Below are 21657 nucleotides of genomic sequence, written 5' to 3'. Positions count from 1 at the left end.
GCTAATGATACATATATTAAAATAGACCCAACTACATAGCTGCATTTTTTTTCCCACTGCATTCACCCGATGAAGTGAGCTGTAGCTCACGAAAGTTTATGCTCAAATAAATTGGTTAGTCTGTAAGGTGCCACAAGTCCTCCTTTTCTTATAGCTGCTAGGGACTTTTCTGTCCAAGTTTAATTTAATTTAATTTAATTTAATTTAATTTAATTTAATGGAAAATAGCTAATTTGTCAAAAAGAAAATTGACCTTTCCCACAGAAATTTCCCTTAAACAATCAAAAATCTGAAAATTTTAGCCAGTTAACAAAATCCTGAAATTTTGATGAATGCTTCCCATTCCCCCACTTTCACCTAAACTTTTTGTGTAGGGGTGGGTAGGCTGAGATTTGGGGAAATGGACATTTCCAAAACAGCTCTACTCAATAGTTTTGGTTTGGACTCTTAAAAAAAACAGAAAAACTGTTTGTATGGATTAATGTTTAGAATTTTTGTATCTGGACATGAACCCAAGTATTTCCAGAACAAGTGAACTTATGACATTAGGATATAATGTCTATACTGTACTCCAGTGGAAGGGTTGTGTCTTGCACTATTAAAGGTGCTGTCATTAGGACAAGCTGTTAAACCAAATTCTTTCTGCTTATGTCTTGCGGAAATTCCAGACAGATACTAATAATCCCATGATACTTCTTGCAAGGAGGTAGAAATAACCCTAGTAACTGATAGGTTTCAGAGTAACAGCTGTGTTAGTCTGTATTCGCAAAAAGAAAAGGAGTACTTGTGGTACCTTAGAGACTAACCAATTTATTTGAGCATAAGCTTTCGTGAGCTAAGTCTCTAAGGTGCCACAAGTACTCCTTTTCTTTTTTCCTAGTAACTGAGTCACCATTCCTCCTTCCAATAAAACTTAACAAAACCAGCTGCCAGATAAGCTATATGTTCATCCCTTTCCCAGTCCTTGGTGCTCAAGGTGGGCCAGGACTGAGTGCACTAGACTCTTTGTATTCCCTATTCTCTATCGGTATGGTTGCCAGGTGTCCGGTTTTTGACTGGAACGCTCAGTCGAAAAGAGACCCTGGCGGCTTCGGTCAGTACTGCTGACTGGGCCATTAAAAGTCTGGTTGGCTTGGGGCTGGCAGGCTCCGTACCTGGCTCTGTGTGGCTCCCTGGAAACAGTGACATGTCCCTCTGTTCCTAGGCAGTGGGATGGCCACGGAGTCTCCTTGAGCTGCCCGAGGTGAGCGTTGCTCAGAGCCTGCACCCCGAAACCCCTCCTGCACCACTGCCCCAGCCCTAAGCTCCTTCCTGCATCCAAACTACCTCCCAGAACCTGCACCCCCTCCTGCACCCCAACCTCCTGCCGAGCTCCCTCCTGCACACAAACTCCTTCCCAGAACCGTGCCCCAACCTCCTGCCCCGAGCCCTCTTCTGCACCCAAACTCCTTCCTGGAGCCCATGCCATGAACCCCCTCCTGTGCCCCAACCCCCGCCCCAGCTCCCAACCCCTTCCTCCACTCTAAATCCCTCAGACCCAACCCCACCCGCACCCCCAACCAGAGCCCTCAGCCCCCCCACACACACACCCTAACCCCCTGCCCCAGCCCAGAGCTCCCTCCTGCACCCTGAACCCCTCATTCCCATCCCGGAGCCCGCATTCCCAGTCCCCAGCCCGTACCTCCTCCCACACCCCAACCCCCTGCCTCAGCCCAGAGGTGTGCAATTAGAAAGTTGGCAACCCTAACAATCGGCCATGCAAAAAGGGCTTCATTAGAGCTGACCTGCTCTCACTTACAGTAGGGGCCAGATAAATCTGTGACTGCCCCAGAATACAGGAAGCATAAAGGTGTCTTAAAAGTAAGCTCAGGAATGGAAGAACTCAGAATCAGACCCTTAATGTCCCTGCTGAGTGTCAGCTGTTGCTGAGTGGGTTAACAGAAGCAGCATTTGTAGGGCTCTGTGTTTGTCATGGAGGTCACGGAAGTCACAGATTTTCCGCAACCTCCGTGACTTCTGCAGCGGTCAGTGTGGCTGACCCCAGGGCTGCCCAAGCAGCTGGCTCTGGGGCCAGCTGTTCAGGTAGCCCCGGGGTCAGCCACATTGGCTGCTGCTGGAGCTGTTTTGCAGCCAGCCGCTCAGGTGGCCCCACAGCCAGTCACAGTAGCTGCTGCTGGAGTGGCCCCGGGGCCAACCACACTGGCCACTGATGGGGCCGCTGGCCCCAGGGACTCCCCAAACAGCGACTGGTGCAGCTGGCCCCAGGGACCACCTGAACAGTGGTCCCGGCGCGGCCAGAGCAGCTGCAGCTCAGCAGCCCCTGGCAGCTGGTGCCAATGGCCCTGTCCCCCCCACCCAGCAGCGGTCCCCCAGATGCCCTCCCCAATAGTGGTCCCCAAGGGTGGTCCCCCCACCAATGCTCCCCCCCCCCCAAGATTTTGTCAGGGGTATTTATAAGTCATGGCTAGGTCTTAGGATGTGAATTTTTGTTTATTGCCCGTTTATTGTCCATGACTTTTACTAAAAATACCCATCACTAAATCGTAGCCTTAGTCATTTGCCTCCAAATGTCACTGTACTGCTAATAACTATCATTCCATAAAGGCCTATGAAACACTGTGGGTGTGAAAGGTATAATATTAAAACCAAACCCTACCCTATGTTTGTGTCTCTAAGGTGCACACCTGGCAGGATGGAGGTGGAAGTCTAAATTGAATGCTATGGTCCCTCTGGAACCGTGGCAGGTTCCAGAGGGTAAGGGTGTTTAGAAAGGGTCTGATATAAGGTCTCTGAGCTGCATAGGCCCTGAGCCCTATATTATGCAATGCAGGCGTATGCCTCAGTGGCTAGCATAGCATGGTGCTTTTTCTACCTCTGGCATGGATTAGGAGTCTGGCTTCCTGCCATGGTCCCAGGGCAGGCCTGGGAGCAGAGAGAGGGCATTGCCCGCATACCCACCCTCTGGTTTGTATGACCCAGGGTGGTGATGCCCAGGTCAAGCCTGCACTGGAGTGGCCTGGCCTAGTAGGTCGGGGAGTGCTTCCTCTCTGGTTGATTAGTTTAATAAAGTTGTGGCTTCTGCCTTCAACCATGTTCTGGAGCATGTATCTCATTGATTTCATGGTTAATGACCCTGCATCATTCTCTCCCCATTCACACCAGTGTAATCCCATTGACTTCCATGAAGTTACTCGTTTAACTGAGCACAAAATTTGGCCCTTAAAATATGCAGATTTTTCTTTCACGCTGGAAAGAAACTATTGCTGCTTTTTAAACCTCTCATACCTAGCAATGGTGTCATTAGGTCAGGCATGAGCCATATGGTAGGGGCTTTGTGGGGAAGCTTGGTCTGCCTCTACCTATTCTGTGGCGAGTGGTCTCCAGGGCTCGCAGACTGACTCTTCTCATGAATAACAAATTCAGACAAAAAATTATAAAGGAAAATATTTATTGTTCACCCCAATACTTGAGTATAACTCCTCCCAACCTCCTCCCAAACAAAAAAACCAAACAGCTTCATAGAGATAACTAGAAAAAAGGTGGAATGTAGCCAAGAAGTTTACATGACAGACCATGAATTGCAATATATTCTTGAATTTAGGTCTCCTAGATAACTTACTGACTGCTTTTATCTAAGGGAAATAATTATTAACTTCCAATCTGTGTTAAATAAGCTGAGCAAGGCTCCCTGACACAGCGCCACCTGGTATTTGCTACGCACATAGGAAGTGGTCTTATTAGTAAGCATTTGGCCAAAGTGCATCTGCAGATTCCATGATGATAATGGCATTTATTTATTCTCTTCCCCAATTTTTACTCCTCCAGTGGAGATGATGCTGACCAACTGCTGCAGGAACCAGCTAGAACAGCCAAAAGATCTCCCCCCATAAGTGTAGTATGATAAGCTTGTTTGATACTACCCTGCTCCTCTTTCATACATTTTCCTAAAACATTTTTTATCTGACTCTACATTTCACTGCTTTGGAAAGCAAAGGAATGTCTACTTTGTCAGCCTTTCCCTTCCCTTTGATTTTTTTTTTTTGGTTCACCTTTGCAATATTGCCAAACACCAGGGTTCAAAAATCATGTCTTAAAAATCGTGAGTTTTAAAAATGATACATTTTAGGTTCTTTTTATTTGCTTTCTGTTTTATGAACTTTCAGGATTCACATTTTCCAGGTTTTTTTCCCTCTGCAACCAAAAGGGCTAAAAATGTAGGGTTTTTTTTTAAATGAAAGCTAAAATCTAACATAATGACCTGACTCCAGGAGCTGGGGCTTAAATAGAAGCACAAAATATTGTGAGACTAGTCATAAAATTAAAAGTTGGCAACGCTTTGTCTTTAGTTTAAACTTTTCAGGTAAGGACTATTGTTATCTCTGCACAGTACATACCACACTAGGGCCCTGTTCCTCTTTAGTGCTCTTAGGCACTACTATAATACTATCAATAATAAGTCCCGCTCAGTGTTCTGGTCTAAGTCCTGTTCTCAGAGGTGGTTTCAGACATAGGCAAACTCTTTGGGCACCATGTTGTAAGGGGAATCATTGCTATGACAACCACTTCCCCTCTTTTCTTAGGTATTCACTCCTAAATACAGACAATGCCTGGCAAATGGGGAGTGCGCCATCAAATGGTACTGCCCCTGAGGGGGACATAGTTGTCTCACTTGAAGGCCTGGTCCCAGGCAATGGGAGCAGGTTGAATAGGATCTTGGGCCACCGGCCCTAAAAATCTTTGCACGAACTGGGTGCTCTGAGGGTAGCAGGAAGAGGGGGAAGAGTAGGGGCTGGGCTAAGCAGGCCAGCTGGCCATGAATATTATCATGCTCACTTCATCCCCAGAGCACAGGAGGAGGTAGAAGCACCAGGAATTTGAGTTATAAGTAGGAAAAAAGGTCCTGATTTGCAAAGGTGCGGCTCCTCTCAGCCTTTCAGTGCCTATCCCTGAGGCACCCAGCTGCCTAGTGGAATCCTCAACCCAAAGCTAGGTGCTCAGGTTCCCTATACCATGCATGGGGAGAGTTAAGTCCCTAAGCAAAGGATCCTCGGAAGCCAGCAAGTTAAGCAGCGGGCGGCCTAAGCTAGCCAGGAGTGAAATGATGAGGAGAGGGTGGCGAGATCAGGGGTTTAGGTGCTAAGCAGCTGACCTGGTGTGCCTGGCTGATGAGTAAGAGATAGGCACTGCCTCCCTCCCACTTTGATCCCACTCAGGATTCTCAGCCATGAACCTTCTTGTGGAGTTAGGCATCTAAACCAGATCAGCCACTTAGATAGCCTCTGTCCTAGCAGCTGAAACAGGCTCATGCTCAGTACCTCTAACTAAGGAATAGCTGATTTTTTTTCTACTTTAAAAACTGTAAGCTCTTCAGAGCATGGACTGTCTTCCTATCTTTTTGTACAGCACCTAGCACAGTGAGGCCTCAATCCTGATTGGGGGCTTTTGGGCACCACTGCAACACAAATAATAAATAGTAATTCTGCGAAACTTCAGCCTGACGGGTAATGTTTTTGAGACAATTATGTGACTAAAAGCAGGGCGTTAGAATGGAAGTCAGATTGGGTCAGCTAGGCACATCCCTGGGATGTATGGATTCTGCCTCAGGAAGCACAGTCCCTCTTGGAGGTTCCCAGTGCTCAGAAGGCCCCATACTCTAGAATGGTGCAACCTCTTCCCCATGTATGCCCAGCCAGTTCCACTGCACAGTACAGGCAAGACTGGAGCTAAGACTTTCCTTGTCCTTTCTGCCTTTGGGATGGTGGATTCCAAGGGAGGTGTGGACACTCATAGGATCAACTCTGCCTGATTTACAATTATTCCTGGGCCTTGTGTGAAAGAACACAGTTGCACAGTTTAGACCCATATGATCATAGTGCGACATTTCATTTTGAATCAGCTGTATGTTACATTTAACTGGCTAATTCTAAAATGTCAACATGCCTGCTTATATTTTTTTTCTTTGGTGGGGGGAGAAAAGCTGCATCACAAAAAACAAGTACAGCAGGTGCTCCATGTTCATTATAAATGTACAAAAATGTGTTTTGCCATCATACCGCTACAGACATTTTTTCTTAAATGAGCATTTTTAATCAACTTTATCCTTATGCTTAAGAAATCGCTTCACCCTGAATGACATCTTACTAAATATACTAAACTCATGAAGTCTGCAAGTACCAAACTTCTAAACTTTATTACTAACATTAATGTTGGCAGTTTTTACTTAGAAACATTTATTCTCTTCCAAACCCTCAGTATAAGAAATTTAATTGGACTGAACGGTCTCTCAACAATTGAGGAAAACATAGAAGAGAATGAGTAACAGGGAAAAAGCCCCATACAAAATAAGATGCAAAGATATTTTGAATAGTTCCTTCTTTGTTGAATAAAACATAGTTTTAATGGTTGCCTGGAAAACTAGTGTAGATTTATAACTGATAGCAAAGGATAAATCGGTTTTTAGTTCCTAGAAAGATTAAAATGTTGGCCAACTTAACTATGCATGGTAACACTTTAAAAGGACAGTTTGAAGTGGAAACTAAATTGCATTATCAGAGCCTAGCTGCCGGAGGCTGAGTATTGGCAGAGTGGGCAAACTGCTTTCTAAATAACATTTCCTTTGAAGTATAGTTCAGAACACTCAAAGACAGAATGTTTAGCATTCCCACTTTGTGCTAACTGCAGCATATTATGCCTAAATAAGATTTTAAAAATCTTGCCCTGGTATATGACATATAGAGCAGGTTCATAGCAGAGAGGGAGGAAGCGTGATCTTGTGGTTAGGTACTAGAGTGGGACTCAGGAGATCTGAGTTCAATTTCCTTCTTTGCCATGGACTTCCTGTGTGATCTTAGGCAGGTCACTTGATTGCTTTGTGTCTCAGTTTACGTACCTCACTTGGGTCATGTGAGGATAAATCCATAAATTCTTGGTAGATGTTTAGATAATATTGATACAGGGGCCATAAAACTATCTAGATACTCTTAGTAAGTTTGAGGAAGAGGGAGCTTGCTATTAGAAACATTCTGAAAGAATCCTCTCTCGGTATGGTAACCTACACACTTGTATGACTTCCCTGGAGAGGAACTTTGATTCTATGAATGTTTGAACAAATAATCTAAGTGAAGAAGGCAGGTAGAGAAATTAATGTGCTGAAGTGGAACAATCAGCAAATCAGACAGTCTTAAATGAAGATACAAATTCAATCTTCCTCCTTAGCAGCTATCACTGCTCAGAGCAATGTTCCAATTAAAAATCAAGTCTGGTTCCATAATGTACACACACAAAAACAGGAATCTACTCTGAAGAGAGAAGGTTTATTTTCTTAGCCTTTAGCTTGCCACTGAGGTGAAAAAGAAGACATTAAACATTTCATAGCAGCAGGAGTGAAAGCAAGTAGATTAAACATAGTCAAGCTCCAGGTAATCTTTAATGATAAAACATACATTTTATGGGACCAAAAGGCTGCATTTTAACTGCTGGAAAAATTCAGTGAAGAGTGTAAAGGAAAAGAGGATCAGGAATTAGAATGATATTTAAAAGGCTCTGAGACCTCGTTCGCTGAGCTGTATCACATTAGCACTAAAATACTATACTTGCTAAGTTTCAGAGTAGCATCCGATGAAGTGAGCTGTAGCTCACTAAAGCTTATGCTCAGATAAATTTGTTAGTCTCTAAGGTGCCACAAGTACTCCTTTTCTTTTTGCGTATACTTGCTAAGTATTCCTTAGAACATCAGCCATATTTTTTAAACTCCTGGACTTTGATATTCTTTGGGGATGCATTTTTCGGATGCGCCCAAATGAATTAGTCCATTGTCAAAAATGTCTAAGTCACTTCAGATCCAAGTCCCATTGGATGCTAATGGGATGTAAGCTCTTAGGTGACCTAGGAACATAAGTCCCATTTTCAAAAGCATTTAAGTCACTTAGGTGCTTTTTAAAATTTTATGCTGGGATTTGTGAGCAGAAAGTCTGACTAAAACAAAAGGTAAATACTTTCTGTGCAAACACTAGTTGTTCTTCCCTTTCAGGGAAGTGTAAGTGCTTTGTGAAAAGCAAGATTCTCTTTTGAAACTAATCGCTTGTTGCTCGGAAAATATCAAATTACTATGGTGGCAGTAAGGTTCATAGATAGGAGAATGGATCTTTATTTTGGAGAAAGAAGTAAAAGAGTTAAGGATGGTGTGCAGAGCAGGGAAGAGGAGAATGAGCATAGCTGAGAAACCACAGACCTAGATGGACTGGTTGGAAGGGTGGGGAGAAGGAGATGGAGTAATGCTGGAGACAAGGTGATGGTCAGAGTCCGAGAACTCAGCAATATAAGGATAGAAGGGAGCAGTTCTCAGTGAAGAAAAGATCAAGTGAGTGGTCACTTTGATGAATGGGAGAATTGATCCAAGGCTGAAGGACAAATAAGGAGGCAACGGCTGAAGGCAAAGGCTAATGGGTAGGTGGAATGTCATCATGGAAGCTGAGGTCACTAAAGATGAAGGTGGAAGATTGTGATGAGTGCAGTATGGAGCGTCATGAGTCAAAATCAAAGAAAGTTGAGAGGGCAGAATCAGGTGGATGGTGAATAACAGCATGGGTGGGGAGAAGACAGGAACTGGGTGGAGTGTTGTTCAAAAATGGAGAAGTGAGGGAAAGAGAGGGAAAGGAGAATCCCAATGCCTCCATGGTTTTCCTTTAGTGACTATTTGGGGTGGGCATGTGTAAGAGGTACTCAATGAACAACAGCTGGGAAGACAGTGTTAGAGATAGGGATCCAAGTTTTAGTGAGTGCCAGGAGATGGAAGGAGCAAGAGATGATGGTATTGGGTTTATCAAAGGTAAATAAGACTAACCTGATTTTTTTTTATAAGAACTGTTGTTTTTAGACAGAAGAAATGCAATACATCTAATCGTTCTGGACTTCAGTAAAGCATTTAACACAGTACCACATGGGAAATCATTAGTTAAACTGGAGAAGATGGGGATTAGTACAAGAATTGTAAGGTGGGTAAGGAGCTAGCTAAAGGGGAGATGGCATCACTTGGTGCTGGGAGGAGAATTATCAGGTTGAAGTGGATTTCCTCATGGATTGGATCTTATTTTAAATTTTCTTTAATGACCTTGGCACAAAATGAAGGAGTGTATTAATGAAATTTGCTGATGACATGAAGTTTCATCAATGGAAGGATCGTCAATACAGAGGAGAACTGGAATATTACACAGGAAGAAGTGCATGACCAACAGGACAGTAGTAATAGAAATGTGTAAGGTCATGCACATGTAACAAAATTTTTTTCCCATAAGTATGGGGCTCATCAGCAGGAAACAACAGAGGAGGATAAAGACTGCATGCATTAGTTGATCACAGGATGACTATAAGCCACCAATGTAATACATCCATAAAAGAACCTCGCTTAGAATTGCATAGGTATCAGGTGAGATATCAGGCAAGGTATTTCCAGTAGAGATAGGGAAGCAGTAATGCCACTGTACAGGGTAAGATCTCATCTGGAATACTATGTACAATTCTAGTCACCCATGTTCAAGAAAGATAAATTCACACTGGAACAGGTACAGAGAAGAGCTACTAGGATGATCAGGGGAATGGAAGAGTCCATCTTACAAGAGGATACTAAAATAACTTGGCATGTTTAGCCTAGCAAAATAAAGCATAAAAGAGGGGATATGCTGCTCTCTATGAATACATCAGAGGGGAGTAAAGACCAGGGAGGGAGAAGAGCCATTTAAGCTAAATAACAATGTTGGCACAAAGAACTGGCCACGAATAAATTTAGGCTGGAAATTAGAAGGTTCCTAGCCAGGGCTGGATTTAGGGGCAGGTCACCCAGGCGATTGACTGCAGTGCTGGGTTTGGGGTGCTGTTTTTGTTGTTAGTGACAAAAGGGAAAATACAATGTCTGAAGTAAAATGTTTCAGGAATCCCATATGTGGATTCATTTTTCACTAATCTCCCAGAATGTTCTGGACCTTTGTAGAATTTCATGGAACCATCCAGACTTTCAGAGAACTACATTTTCCTTGAACCTCCTAGAATGTTGTCAGCCATGCCCTCACTGGCATGTAAGAAGCAGGGCATCACCAGTCAGTCAATGAGATGTCAGAACAAAGTGAAGTGAAGTGAGAGCCCAGCTGCGATATTGTGAATCTTGTTTTACTGTGTAATTGTGAAAGGGTTCTTGTGTTTTAAGACTTGAAGAGTTCAAGTAGTGACTAATAAAGGACAAATGCAATACAAATAAGATATTTTAAAAAGTTCACCAAATGGGGCCACGGGAGTCCCAAAGATGCTTCTCACCTGGGGTGCCGTTTGGTTTAGAGACAGCCCTGTTCCTAGCCATCAGAAGAGTGAGATTCTGGAACAGCCTGGCAATAGGAGTAGTGGAGGCAAACAACCTAACTAGTTTTAATATGGAGACTACATTTATTAATGGGATTATATGATGGGGTAGCCTACAATAGCAGGGGACTGGACTTGATGACCCATAATAGACCCATAAGGTCCCTTCCAGTTTTAAGAAGTCATGGATGGAGCTAATGTTTTAAGCTATAGAATGGGCATTCCAATGGGAGGAGAAGGAGGGAAGGTCAGAGGTTGGAAATGGGTATGGAGGTGAGAGGGGAGCAGCAGGATTAAGGTGTTGAAGGAGAAGAGTAGAGATGGAGGTAGGAACAAGGCTGGGGCAGAGGTCACTGGAAGAAGAGAGGGAGAAGGTGAGTGAGAGGGATACAGAATTGGAGATAGTTTTGTGGGAGACATGGAGAAGAAGAGTGGGAGGAGGGAAGAAACTGAAACAGAATCTGAATGGAGAGAATGACCAGTGGGTAGAGACTAGTCATCAATTATCCTGTGAAACAATCAAAGAACAATAGTTAGCTACTGAACAATAGTTCAAAGAACCAGTGAAGCAGTATGGTCAATCGGTTATGGCAGGCAGTAAATATGCAAAGCAACAGCAATATGAATCAATAATGCAGAGAACCTGCAATTAGGTGATTTGGAATCAGTTAAGCAGATAAACAGATGTAGGGAATCAGTTAAGGAATGAATCAGTTATGGAGCAGATCAATTATGCAGAGAATTAATTACAAAGCGAGTCAAATAGGAAGAGAATTGGTTATGGATCAAAAATACTGAGAATTAATTACAGATCAAGTGAGTTATATAGAAGATAACCAAAGGGATTAGGGTATGGTAATGGATAGTCAACGAGGAAGCTGAATATACCAGGTGTTCTTGAGTGAAGTGAGTAGTCAAGTACTAATGAAAAAGGTTATAAATATGTACCCTGCGGAGTACCCAGCTGTGCTGGAACACTGCGCTACCCCAGAAGGCACCAGGAGACAGGGAGGGGATGGTGGCTGGTCCTGGCTTCAGGAGGATGTGCCAATAGATGCAGGAGAGGTCCATGTGATTCGCCTGCAGCAATGCTGAGTCTCCAGAGCCCAGTCAAATTTGTGTTTAAAGACTGTTCAGTTGCATGAAAGGAATGTGGCCAGAGGCTTTGCTTGTCTATTTTATTTTGATTGTACCAGAAATCCTGTGTACAAATCAGAAACCCCAGATTCTCTGCTTAACCTTTAACTTTTAGATCTGTTGAGCTGGGTGTACCTGGCCCTATCATGGTGCTCATAACTCCCCATGAGTATCTAAATATTCAGTACAGACAACTGTAAAGTGCCAAGCAACTATCTTGTCATTACATGCTTCCAGCAGCTGTTCCCAGTGACTATGGACCTATCCCAAATCCTGTTAGAGTTAATAGGAGCCTTTCCATTGACTTCAGTGGGCATTGGATCAGGTCTTATAGCAGCCTACTACTTACAGATAATGGAGCTACTCCTTTACCTTATGCGGTAGGGGCATATGCTTGTGGTATTGATTTGCCCAGGTTTTCTATCTATATACAGTCATGAGTTCATGACACACAAAATCCCTATTTGCTGTACATATCAAAGATTGCACAACTAGAGTACCTGTCTGGGGTAAAAATATACATTTGCAAAACTAAAATGTGGCTTGAGGCTGGCTGAAAATTTGTCCTTAAGCATCCTCCAGAACTTGGGGGTGGGGGGGAGGGAAGGAGCAGCAGAATGTGAACTCATTGGATGAAGTTATAGTTGCACTGCTGAGCTATAGAAACATGGATAGAATGTATTTTATGCGGTCGTTCCCTTCTATGCTATCCCTTTATTTTTGACAGGGAAATGGTAGCTCAGTACTGTAATGAATAGGGCCTTGCATTAAATTCATCTGCAAAAATAAGATCAGCTTTTGGATGGCAAAAGAGGCATTTGCTTGGATCAATATTTCATTTTTTCATGGGATAGCATCTGTGATTTAATGTTGCTAAAGAGCCACATAACATGTTAGATTTTGTTTTTCAATTGTTGCTTACTGCTACAGTCAATGTATGTCAGATTTTGTTTATTAATTCATGACTTAGTTCTACAGCTATTTCAGAGCAGAATGAGAGCATGGAATGACTCGATTATTTTTTCGTTCAAATTAAAAAAAATTGTCATGAAAAGAAGGAATTAGTAACACTGTTTAAATTTACACAAAATGCAAATAGGGATTGTGCATGGTTCCATACTCTGTTCTTCCAGTGCTCCTCAATCCTTTCTGGCTTTATGATCCTACCTTCCAGTCCTGGACATCTTTTGAATAGAGTCTGCCAATAATACCAGACTGTGAGGTGGGCCTGTGATATGGATAAATATCCACTATGCACACCACTAACTTGATTTTTGTGTGTGCTCAGCACATGGTTTGAATTCAGAACGGGAAAGGATATCTACCCACTGTGCCATTAGATTAGTTTTTAAATGAAACATGACCATAAGTACATTTAAGGGATATGCAGACCTCCTTCTCAAGTTGAGAAACACAAATGCTTTAAAATGAAGCTACATTGTGCATTAAAGGAATGAGGGTGAAGCCAAGGAGAGAGATCTGGAGTGATGAGGTTTGATGTGAATCATCACTGTAGAGGTGTTTATTAAATCCATATGAATAGAGGAGATCATCTAAAGATGGGGCATAAAGGAAGAAAAAGGGGGGCTAAGAACACAAGGGGATTGGAGAAGAGGAATAGTTGCCAAAATCTGAAAGGCCAGTGAGATAAAAGGAAAGGAAAGAGAGGACAGTGTCAATAAAGAATAGAATTTTGTAATGGATTGTTGCCAGTTTGAGGTCAATGGGAATTGAAGAGGCTTAACCCCTCATAGGAGGAGATCAGCACCTGGCAGTACTGGGCACCCTGTGGGGAAAACACTCGATTTTTCAAAGGAACTTTGATACTCAAATGCACGTTGTCTGCTGCTCTATACTATCAGAATATTGTTCAGGTACAGTTCTGGTGCAGGTAAATGGACTGTTACTGACCTTGTTGCTTTGGTTCCGGTTGTGCAGTATTAGCGGTCTCGCCTTTCTGTGCCTCATTTTTGTTTTTATTTTCACCCTTAAGGAAGCAAACAGAAGTATTTAAGATGTATTTCAGGAAAAAATATGGTTCAGGCATGAAAAAGTGTGAAAATTCATTACTTAACTGCATTTGTCTCTTTCAACAATCTTTACTCCTATAACATTTCTTTTCACTGCTGATGTATGCATAGGTATATATCTGTATTACACACACACACAGCCCACCCAAATACTAGAATATATATTTATATGCATACCTGAAGGTATATATTATATATACAGAGAATAGTCAAGTGGTTATGGCCCTACTGTAGGACTAGGGAGACCCAGATTCAATTCAGTACTCTACTACAGACTTCTTAGCTGAACTTTAGCAAGTCAGTTAGGGTATGTCTGCACTAAAATTGTTAGGGGTGAATTTCAGCTAGAGGAGATGTGTTCTAATCAATATAACGTGATAAATATAGATGTGGTGGGGGTGGGGCTAACCACCCCAAGTACTATCCCATCTGAAACTATAGGTGTGTATTTGGGACTGCTTGTGCAGCTGCACTTCTATTTGTAGCACAAAGCTCAATCAGAAATTACACCTTCAAACTCAAGTGTAGACTGTCCACAGTCTGTCTGTGCCTCAGTTTCCCATCTGCAAAATGGGGATACTAGTACTTCCCTACTTCACGGAGGTGTTGTGAGGATAAATACATTAAAGACTGAGGCATTCAGATATTTTGCAAAAAGAACGTAGTACTTGTGGCACCTTTGAGACTAACAAATTTATTAGAGCATAAATTTCTTTATTTATTAGAGCATATTTATTATGCTCTAATAAATTTGTTAGTCTCTAAGGTGCCACAAGTACTCCTGTTCTTTTTGCGGATACAGACTAACATGGCTACTACTCTGAAACCTGTCAGATATTTTGGTGACAGGGACCATATGAAATAAGTTGTATCCTGGGATAAATATATTTAACACTGAAGTGTTTGTCCAAGGACACAGTTATTATTCAGTTAACAGGAAGTATCTTCATTAACTATGTTGGGCTAGTCTCCTGCGGTAGGGAAAGTTGGTGGCTACCCAATGATTCCTGCCCTCATCCATTTTTAAATTATAAATCATTTAAATTTCCTTGCAAGACATCACAAATGCTTACCATCCCAGACACAAAGCTGACTTGTTCACTATTTATCACAGTGACTGACGATGAAAAAATTACTGATATTTTACTTGACCATCAAAAAATACTAAATTTGGACAAACAAAAGAATAAAACTTAGAACGGCTATAGGTAAGGGTTTGGGCTTTTTTTGGGAGGAGGGAGTTAAGAGGTGGGAGTAAAAAACTAGGCACCACAGGGCATATGAAAATGAAAATCTTTTGTTTTGAAAAAGTTAACTTTTTACATTAATTTTGGGTTTATCTTGAGTTTTTCATGAAAGGTTGGATTGGTTCTTATTTTACTCAGACTGTTTGTTCTTCCCTAACTTTGATCAGAGGAGTTTGATTCTGAGACCTTGGGAAACAAACAAACATGTACAATTGCAATCCTAGAGAATCTGTGCATTCTCAGAGTAGTGTGGGTATATAGCAGAACCTGGGAATATTTTGTTTGCTTCTCAGTTCCAAAGTTTAGCTATACAGTCTTTTGCTGTACAGGTTGTTTATTCTCTTTCAGGCTTTTGCTCATGAGAGCCCCGAATACAGTCATGTTAGTTAATACTTGTGCAATGCTCTGAAGATGTAAAATGTTACACAAATATTCCCACATTCCATCTTCTTTTACCTTTTACATGGTGTTCCTTTATAGAGTTTGCATGTACAATATGCTTTGGTCTTTGATTCATCTATCAGCTTGCAACCTGGATCACTCAATGCATCCTTCCAGGTGGAGTTGGAGGTCCAGGTTGTGGATAGTACTAGGCAGAAGTGTGGACACATCAGAAGATACTTGGCATGTGTGTAGGACTGGCTGTGTGTATAGAGTAATTTTGGGTCACTGGTGGTAAGGGCTGCGTCACAGGATGACACTGGCCCTTTCAGAGGCAGTGGGGTCCAGTTCACCTGAGACTCATCAGCTGCCTCCCAGTTAGGCTTAAGAGGATCTGGGCCTGAGAGAAGACAGATCTGGAGAGTCAGTTGGCTGAGCACATAGATTGGAAGAACAAGGAAAATGGCAGTTGAGAGCTGCTAGGGAGAGACAGTCTATAGAGAGCAGAAAACTTTGCAGGCCTACCCTGGGAAGAGGGAATTGACGGCTAGTGGAAGGACTGGCCTGCTGACCTTCCAGAGCTGGGGAGCCAGTGCAGGATAGCTGAAAAGGGCAGGCTAGGAGGCCAACAGAGGGTTGAGCTAGCTGACCTTCCTAAACTAGTGAGTCCACGCAGGGTGGCTGAAAAGGGCTGAGTCATTGGACTGTGTTTTGAGCAGAAGAGTCATGAGACTGGGCACTCTCAGATGGGTGGCTTGGCAAGTGGAAGGTCCCTGGAACAAGGTCAGAAAGGAATTGGGAATTGAGTGCTGGTTGTCTCCTGGGTGGGTGACCTGGAAGTGTTGTTCCTGGACAGAGGAATGGAAGACTTCTGTATCTTTTGGTTGTACAGACTATTGTGTGTGTGTAAATGAATAAACTGTGTCCAGAGATGGGCCTCTGTATCAAACAGTGAAAGAGACTGTGCTCTTTTTATGGCTGGACTTTTGGGGAACAGAGGAAGATGCACATGATGTGTTTTGTTGAAGGAGAGTACTCCAGGTGAGTCCTTTTTACGAGAGGCCATTTAAGTATGTAGATAGAAAAAAATGTATTTATACTAAGAACAGATGTGCCAGTTGTAATATGCCAGATTATGAAGAAATGAGCTGGTTATACTCAGTTTCTTATATAAAAAGTGATATATTGATGTAAGTAAATAGAAGAGCAGAAAATAAAACAAAAAAAATACCACATGGGCAATGTTCAAACTCACATTTGCTATATACACACACCCCTTCATTTTCTGTAGGTAGTCCTAAGCATAGAAAGGCAGTAACTGGTTGCTTTCCTGCTTAGTACTCACTCTTAGTATGTATAACTAGTTCTCTCACCACCAGCACTTTACAATTTCTCATTACTTTTTAAAAAATAACTCCCTCTAGCTCCTCCTCCTATCAACCACAGAGCAGGGTAAGGCTGCCTGCTCTATCTTTAGAGAAATCAGCCTGACCTGTATTGCTGGAAATGGCATCAGCACCTTCTTGCGGTGGAAACCTTCCCCAAGTACGTATAAGTCAGAAGAAACTTTTCAGACCTGTTTATAAGAAATTTAGTGGCTTCCAATATCAGAAATAGAAAAATGAAGGTACAACACAAGGAACCTTGTTTCTCCATTCTTCAGGTTAATTAAAAGGTACAGTAGCACTGCTCCTGAAAGCAAAATTAGCTCAGGGTGTGGGGTGGGACAAAAAATAAATTTTACAAGGCCAAACAATCCCTGGGGCAAATCTCAGTATAAAATACAGGGCATTATTATCCACAGCTGCTGGTAATACATATAACTTAGCATGACAACTGTCCCAGCAGGATATAAAATAATTGAGATATCAGGATAATAGTAAAAAAAATGAGGAGTACTTGTGGCACCTTAGAGACTAACGAATTTATTTGGGCATAAGCTTTTGTGGGCTAAAACCCACTTCATCAGATGCATGCAGTGGAAAATACAGTAGGAAGATATATATATACACACAGAGAACATGAAAAAATGGTGGTTGCCATACCCGCTATAACGAGAGTGATCAGTTAAGGTGAGCTATTATCAGCAGGAGAAAAAAAACATTTGTAGTGATAATCAGGATGGCAGAACATATGCAGAGCTCTCTGAATACATATTTTTAGTATGTTATATCAATTAGGCCCAGGTCTGTTGTGCATCCCTGAAACAGAAAATTATTCCACTTCTTAACATGCTTGTGTGGATTGGCGGTCAAGATAAAATACAGGTTGGACTGATCAAAATTTGCCACTTACCCAGATGGGTAAAATTTCAAGAAGTTTAAATAAATGAACCTCATTTTCTGGATATCCTTCCATCTTTGAACATTCCAATTAGCCTCCATTTTAGTCAAAACTATAAAGTTGTTAGGAGGCCTGCAGGTACATCCCCTATAGCAGTGCTACCAGAAGGGATGTCATTGGGATCGTTAACACTGGCAGAGGCGGTGCTAGCTGATTGGGGGCCCTAATATTCCCCCCCAACACATACTAAAGAAGTGAACAGGGGGCCGCCCTGGTCTGCTCAGGGCCCTAAGCAATTGCTTAATTCGCTTATGCCTACTGCTGGCTCTCAACACTGGTCAGGTTGTGACCTGGTGGAGGTGACACTGCACATCCTAGAGTGATAAATAATACTGTGGTTTGCCAGTGTTTGGTATACTTGAGCAGACATTTTCATTTGTGGGAGAAAATAAGTTACCTGAATAGGATTCTTGATGTTAAACAGTCAGTTAATTAAAGTAATAAAGGAAGAATTTCCTTTGCTCCCAAAGCAGCAATTAAGATTAAAGGCACTGGACTGACTGTAAACAATTTGTTTTCCTTTGGTTACCAATATCCCAATGACTTGGTTAGCCATTGAATTGTTGATATTCTGCCCTGTGAAGTTATGAGTTATGGAAGGTTACAGCAAATTCTGGATACTAAAAATCCTCATTTTAAAAAAAGCCAAGTAAATGAATGCTTTTTGGCCTTAGATAGCTTTGAGTTTTTAAATTTTCCATTAATGTACAGTGCACAAGTGAGTTACTACTTTAAACCAATATTTATTTTTTTAAATGGAACGAAAAAAGGTAGCTTTTCTATAGATTTCAACTGGAACTATTTTTGTAAGACATAGCCAAATGATATATGAAGAATGTTACTAAGTTACTTTGTCTTTCCAAGACCTTATATGGTCCAGTAATCATTCAGAATAGGCCCATTTGTAAAGCAACTAAACCAGGGAGTGATAGTGTGAAGAAAATATAAGGAAAACAAGGAGCAAACCAAAAGGCAGCTGTCATTTAGTACAGATGAGGATATTCAATACAGTAAGCTTCTGGGAAAATCTAAGTTTTGGTTACTGCGTCATCTAATTAAATCAGTGATTTTCAAGCACAAACATAATACTAATGGATCTGTATAATATTAAATACTTTACCTGCCCTGTGAGTGGCGGCTGTTGGGGTGGTGGGTTAGGAGGGGCCTCTTCATCCTTGGACTTTTCCTCCTCTGGCTTTTGCTTCACTTTGGTGAATCTTGCTTTCAGTCTATTAAACATCTTGCCCACAAGACTATTTTGAAACCTCTGCTGCTCTTTTACTTTCAACAGGGACAGCCCGTGGCTTTTCTTGCCATTACTGTTCAAGCCAATTAGACATTTAATCAGGGTTTAGTTCTGGTTAATGCCTTGAAGCAACTCCCTACATGGACAGGCTGTTCCAGTGACTGCTTTTCTTGCCATTATTACTTTTGTTTTATATCCTAGAGTAAGTGACTTGTAGCTTAATAATTACAAATTATGCAGAGACTTAAGTTTCTACATAAATGTATATGGAGGAATAGTGCCTGTCTCCTGGCTGGAGCAAAGCAATGTCCTATCTTTTATATTACATCTGGAGTATTTAACATTAATTTATAATTTTGCATTTAGAGTTAAAGTTTAGTCATAAAGGCATTTAGAGTCTAACTGGGAAATGAAAAAGGTTAACTGGCCAATCATCCTAGTGCTGCACCTTCTACACAGTGGATTACATGAGTTCTCCAGGATTAATTCCCTCTGCAATCCTGATGCATTCATCCAGCAGGTGACATTAAACAGTGTTAGGTGTCCTTTCAACTCGATGCTCATTTTTAGCAAGTTTATGCCTTTCAGCTAAAGAGAGCTGCATATTTCAGAATAAAGAAAGGTAAAAATATTTCCAAACAAAATCCCAACCAGTACTATTTTATAGAAAAGCCTTTGGTAATAATTTTGAACAGATCAAGATTTTTGAGACAGTACTACAGATTTTAATAGATTATTTTTAAATTGGTGTTTGGACCTAATAGATTTTAAAAGAAAATTATATCCATATTATAAATTATATAGGTGGACTTAAAAAACCCTGTAAAAAGGATATAATTCTCTAAAAAATTAAATAGATTCAGCAATTTTCATATAACCATATTAGACATCTTTAGAACCTAATTGGTTTAGTCCCTATTAAATTCTTCAGGATGTTTCCATAAAGGAAATATATATTTTTAAAATACTTGATCAAAATATTGAAAAAGTAAATTTTATATAGATGAACACTCATATAAAGTATTTGGGGCAGGGACCGTCTCCTACTATAGGTTTCTACAGTGCCTAGTACAATGGGCCATGATCATGGTTGGGGCCTCTAGGTGCTACCATAATACAAATAATAGTAATAATAGAATTATTGAATATTAGGGTTGGAAGAGACCTCAGGAGGTCATCTAGTCCAACCCTCTGCTCAAAGCAGGACCAACACCAACTAATCATCAATCAATATTCAGGCTTTGATCCTACAGTGAGACCCATCTGGTCAGACCCCTGTGCCCATGTGGAGCCCCATCAATCATATGTGCTCAGAAGTCCATTTATGTGACTCTCATTGTGGGATGGGAGCCATGGTTCTCAGATTTTCAGTGAAGTGGAAATTTAGAAGTGCCCTCTTTAGTAACATGCATTTTCTGGTTTAACAAGTCAGATGACTTTCCCTCCCCCCTTACTCCAAAAAACAAACAAACAAACAAACAAACCACCAAATAATTCTAGCAGAGGCTTCAGACCACATTAACTCTTACATGTGGTAAATTGCAACAATTAAATTAGAAATATATAAACCATTTTCGCTGGATTAATTATACAATCTGGATTATAGCTTTAGCTCTTCCATCTGAGATTCTGGCCACGTACTCTTTTTTCTATTTGTCTAATAACAGAAATTTTAAGGAGGAAAAAATACAAGAACATGAATCAGCTAAAGAAGACTATTTGTTCTTTTAGTGGATTAAACTGGGGTTTGTACAAATCTTAATAGATTGCTACCTCAGAATCACATGAGGTAGACTGAACCTCACAATGGTAGACTGAACCTCTTGCAGAACTCCTGGTACCTCATTATGAAAATGAAGTCCTTTGTTTCTGAACCTTTATAAAGGTCTATTTTGATTTTTTTTCTTGTAGGTTTTTACCATCTGTAATATACTACAATTAAAACGTGTTACATTCATTAAAGGGAAACACAGGCACTCTGTGAAGCATTTCTGCAGACTTACATGCTTTTCTTTTTAAAAGGTTTCAGTAAGTAGCAGTGTTTTAGCTCTTTTTGATTATAATATTTGTGCTGCTTTTAATTTATAATTAAAATGCATGAGAAAGGAATGTAATAGATTCTATAAGGAAAATGCCTTTGGGAACCTGCTAGTACCTACTGACGTCTGTGAATAATGAATATTATATTGGTTTAGGCTGTGACTAATGGAATAAATGTTTGGAAAAAAACCTCTGTATGTTACCATTTCATAAACAGTAATCAGGTCATCATGAACCTGATACACTGGTACAAATGGGGCTACTTGTTCACCTCTGCTCTTACATACCACTGACCCTGGATAGGCGATTAACCTGCTCCAATATTTGGTAATTTGTATGTAGTATCAATATTTAGTTATTTTTATCATCTATTGAACACACTAAAAGCACTTCAGTTAATTGAACATCATGATCTGCTGCTACATAAGAAGATTAATGGTGTGACAGGCAAGGCAGATAGTCTGTATCCAATTAGCTTCTTAGCTATGTTGGCTTTCACCGATATTTACTATATATTGTATTTATAGTAAAATCTAAAGGATTTAGGGATTTCTGAGCTGCCTTGTGCTTTCTTTTGATACAGGAGGAGTACATTCTAATGTTTAATAAATGTTCCAGAATTTGTGAAAGGGATTAATCTTTATATGAGATATTCCTGGATCTTAAACAGGAAGGCCAGTTAAAAATCTCTCAGTAGAATACCAATTTGGCTAAATTTTGTGGCTGAGATTGTGTGCACATACATGTATTTAAGTCCTAGCCATCATTAAATCTAACTTTGAATCCCCTGTGTCCCTTAATATAATTGTATACCATGATGTGGCATTTACATGTTTTAATCTTTGTTACAGAATTAATATTTCATATCTGGAAAAAAAGAAAATCC

General features: G+C 41.0%; 1 protein-coding gene across 1 annotated transcript in view; it reads right to left on the bottom strand.

The window, feature by feature from the left end:
- The window catches only part of CNGB3 (cyclic nucleotide gated channel subunit beta 3), a 116896-nt gene extending 98171 nt beyond the window's left edge, over positions 1–18725 (bottom strand). The window contains exons 1-2 of the mRNA XM_048841140.2: positions 18606–18725; positions 13396–13471 (exon numbers count right to left, since the gene is read on the bottom strand). Of these exons, the coding sequence (XP_048697097.2) occupies positions 13396–13471; positions 18606–18725 (196 nt within the window). The remainder of the gene's footprint in view (positions 1–13395; positions 13472–18605) is intronic.
- Positions 18726–21657: the final 2932 nt, after the last annotated feature.

Source organism: Caretta caretta, chromosome 2 (genome assembly GCF_965140235.1).
Source record: "Caretta caretta isolate rCarCar2 chromosome 2, rCarCar1.hap1, whole genome shotgun sequence".
NCBI classification, from domain to species: domain Eukaryota; kingdom Metazoa; phylum Chordata; order Testudines; family Cheloniidae; genus Caretta; species Caretta caretta.
Note: the sequence above shows the minus strand (reverse complement) of the source record. Positions and strands in the feature narration are given on the sequence as shown.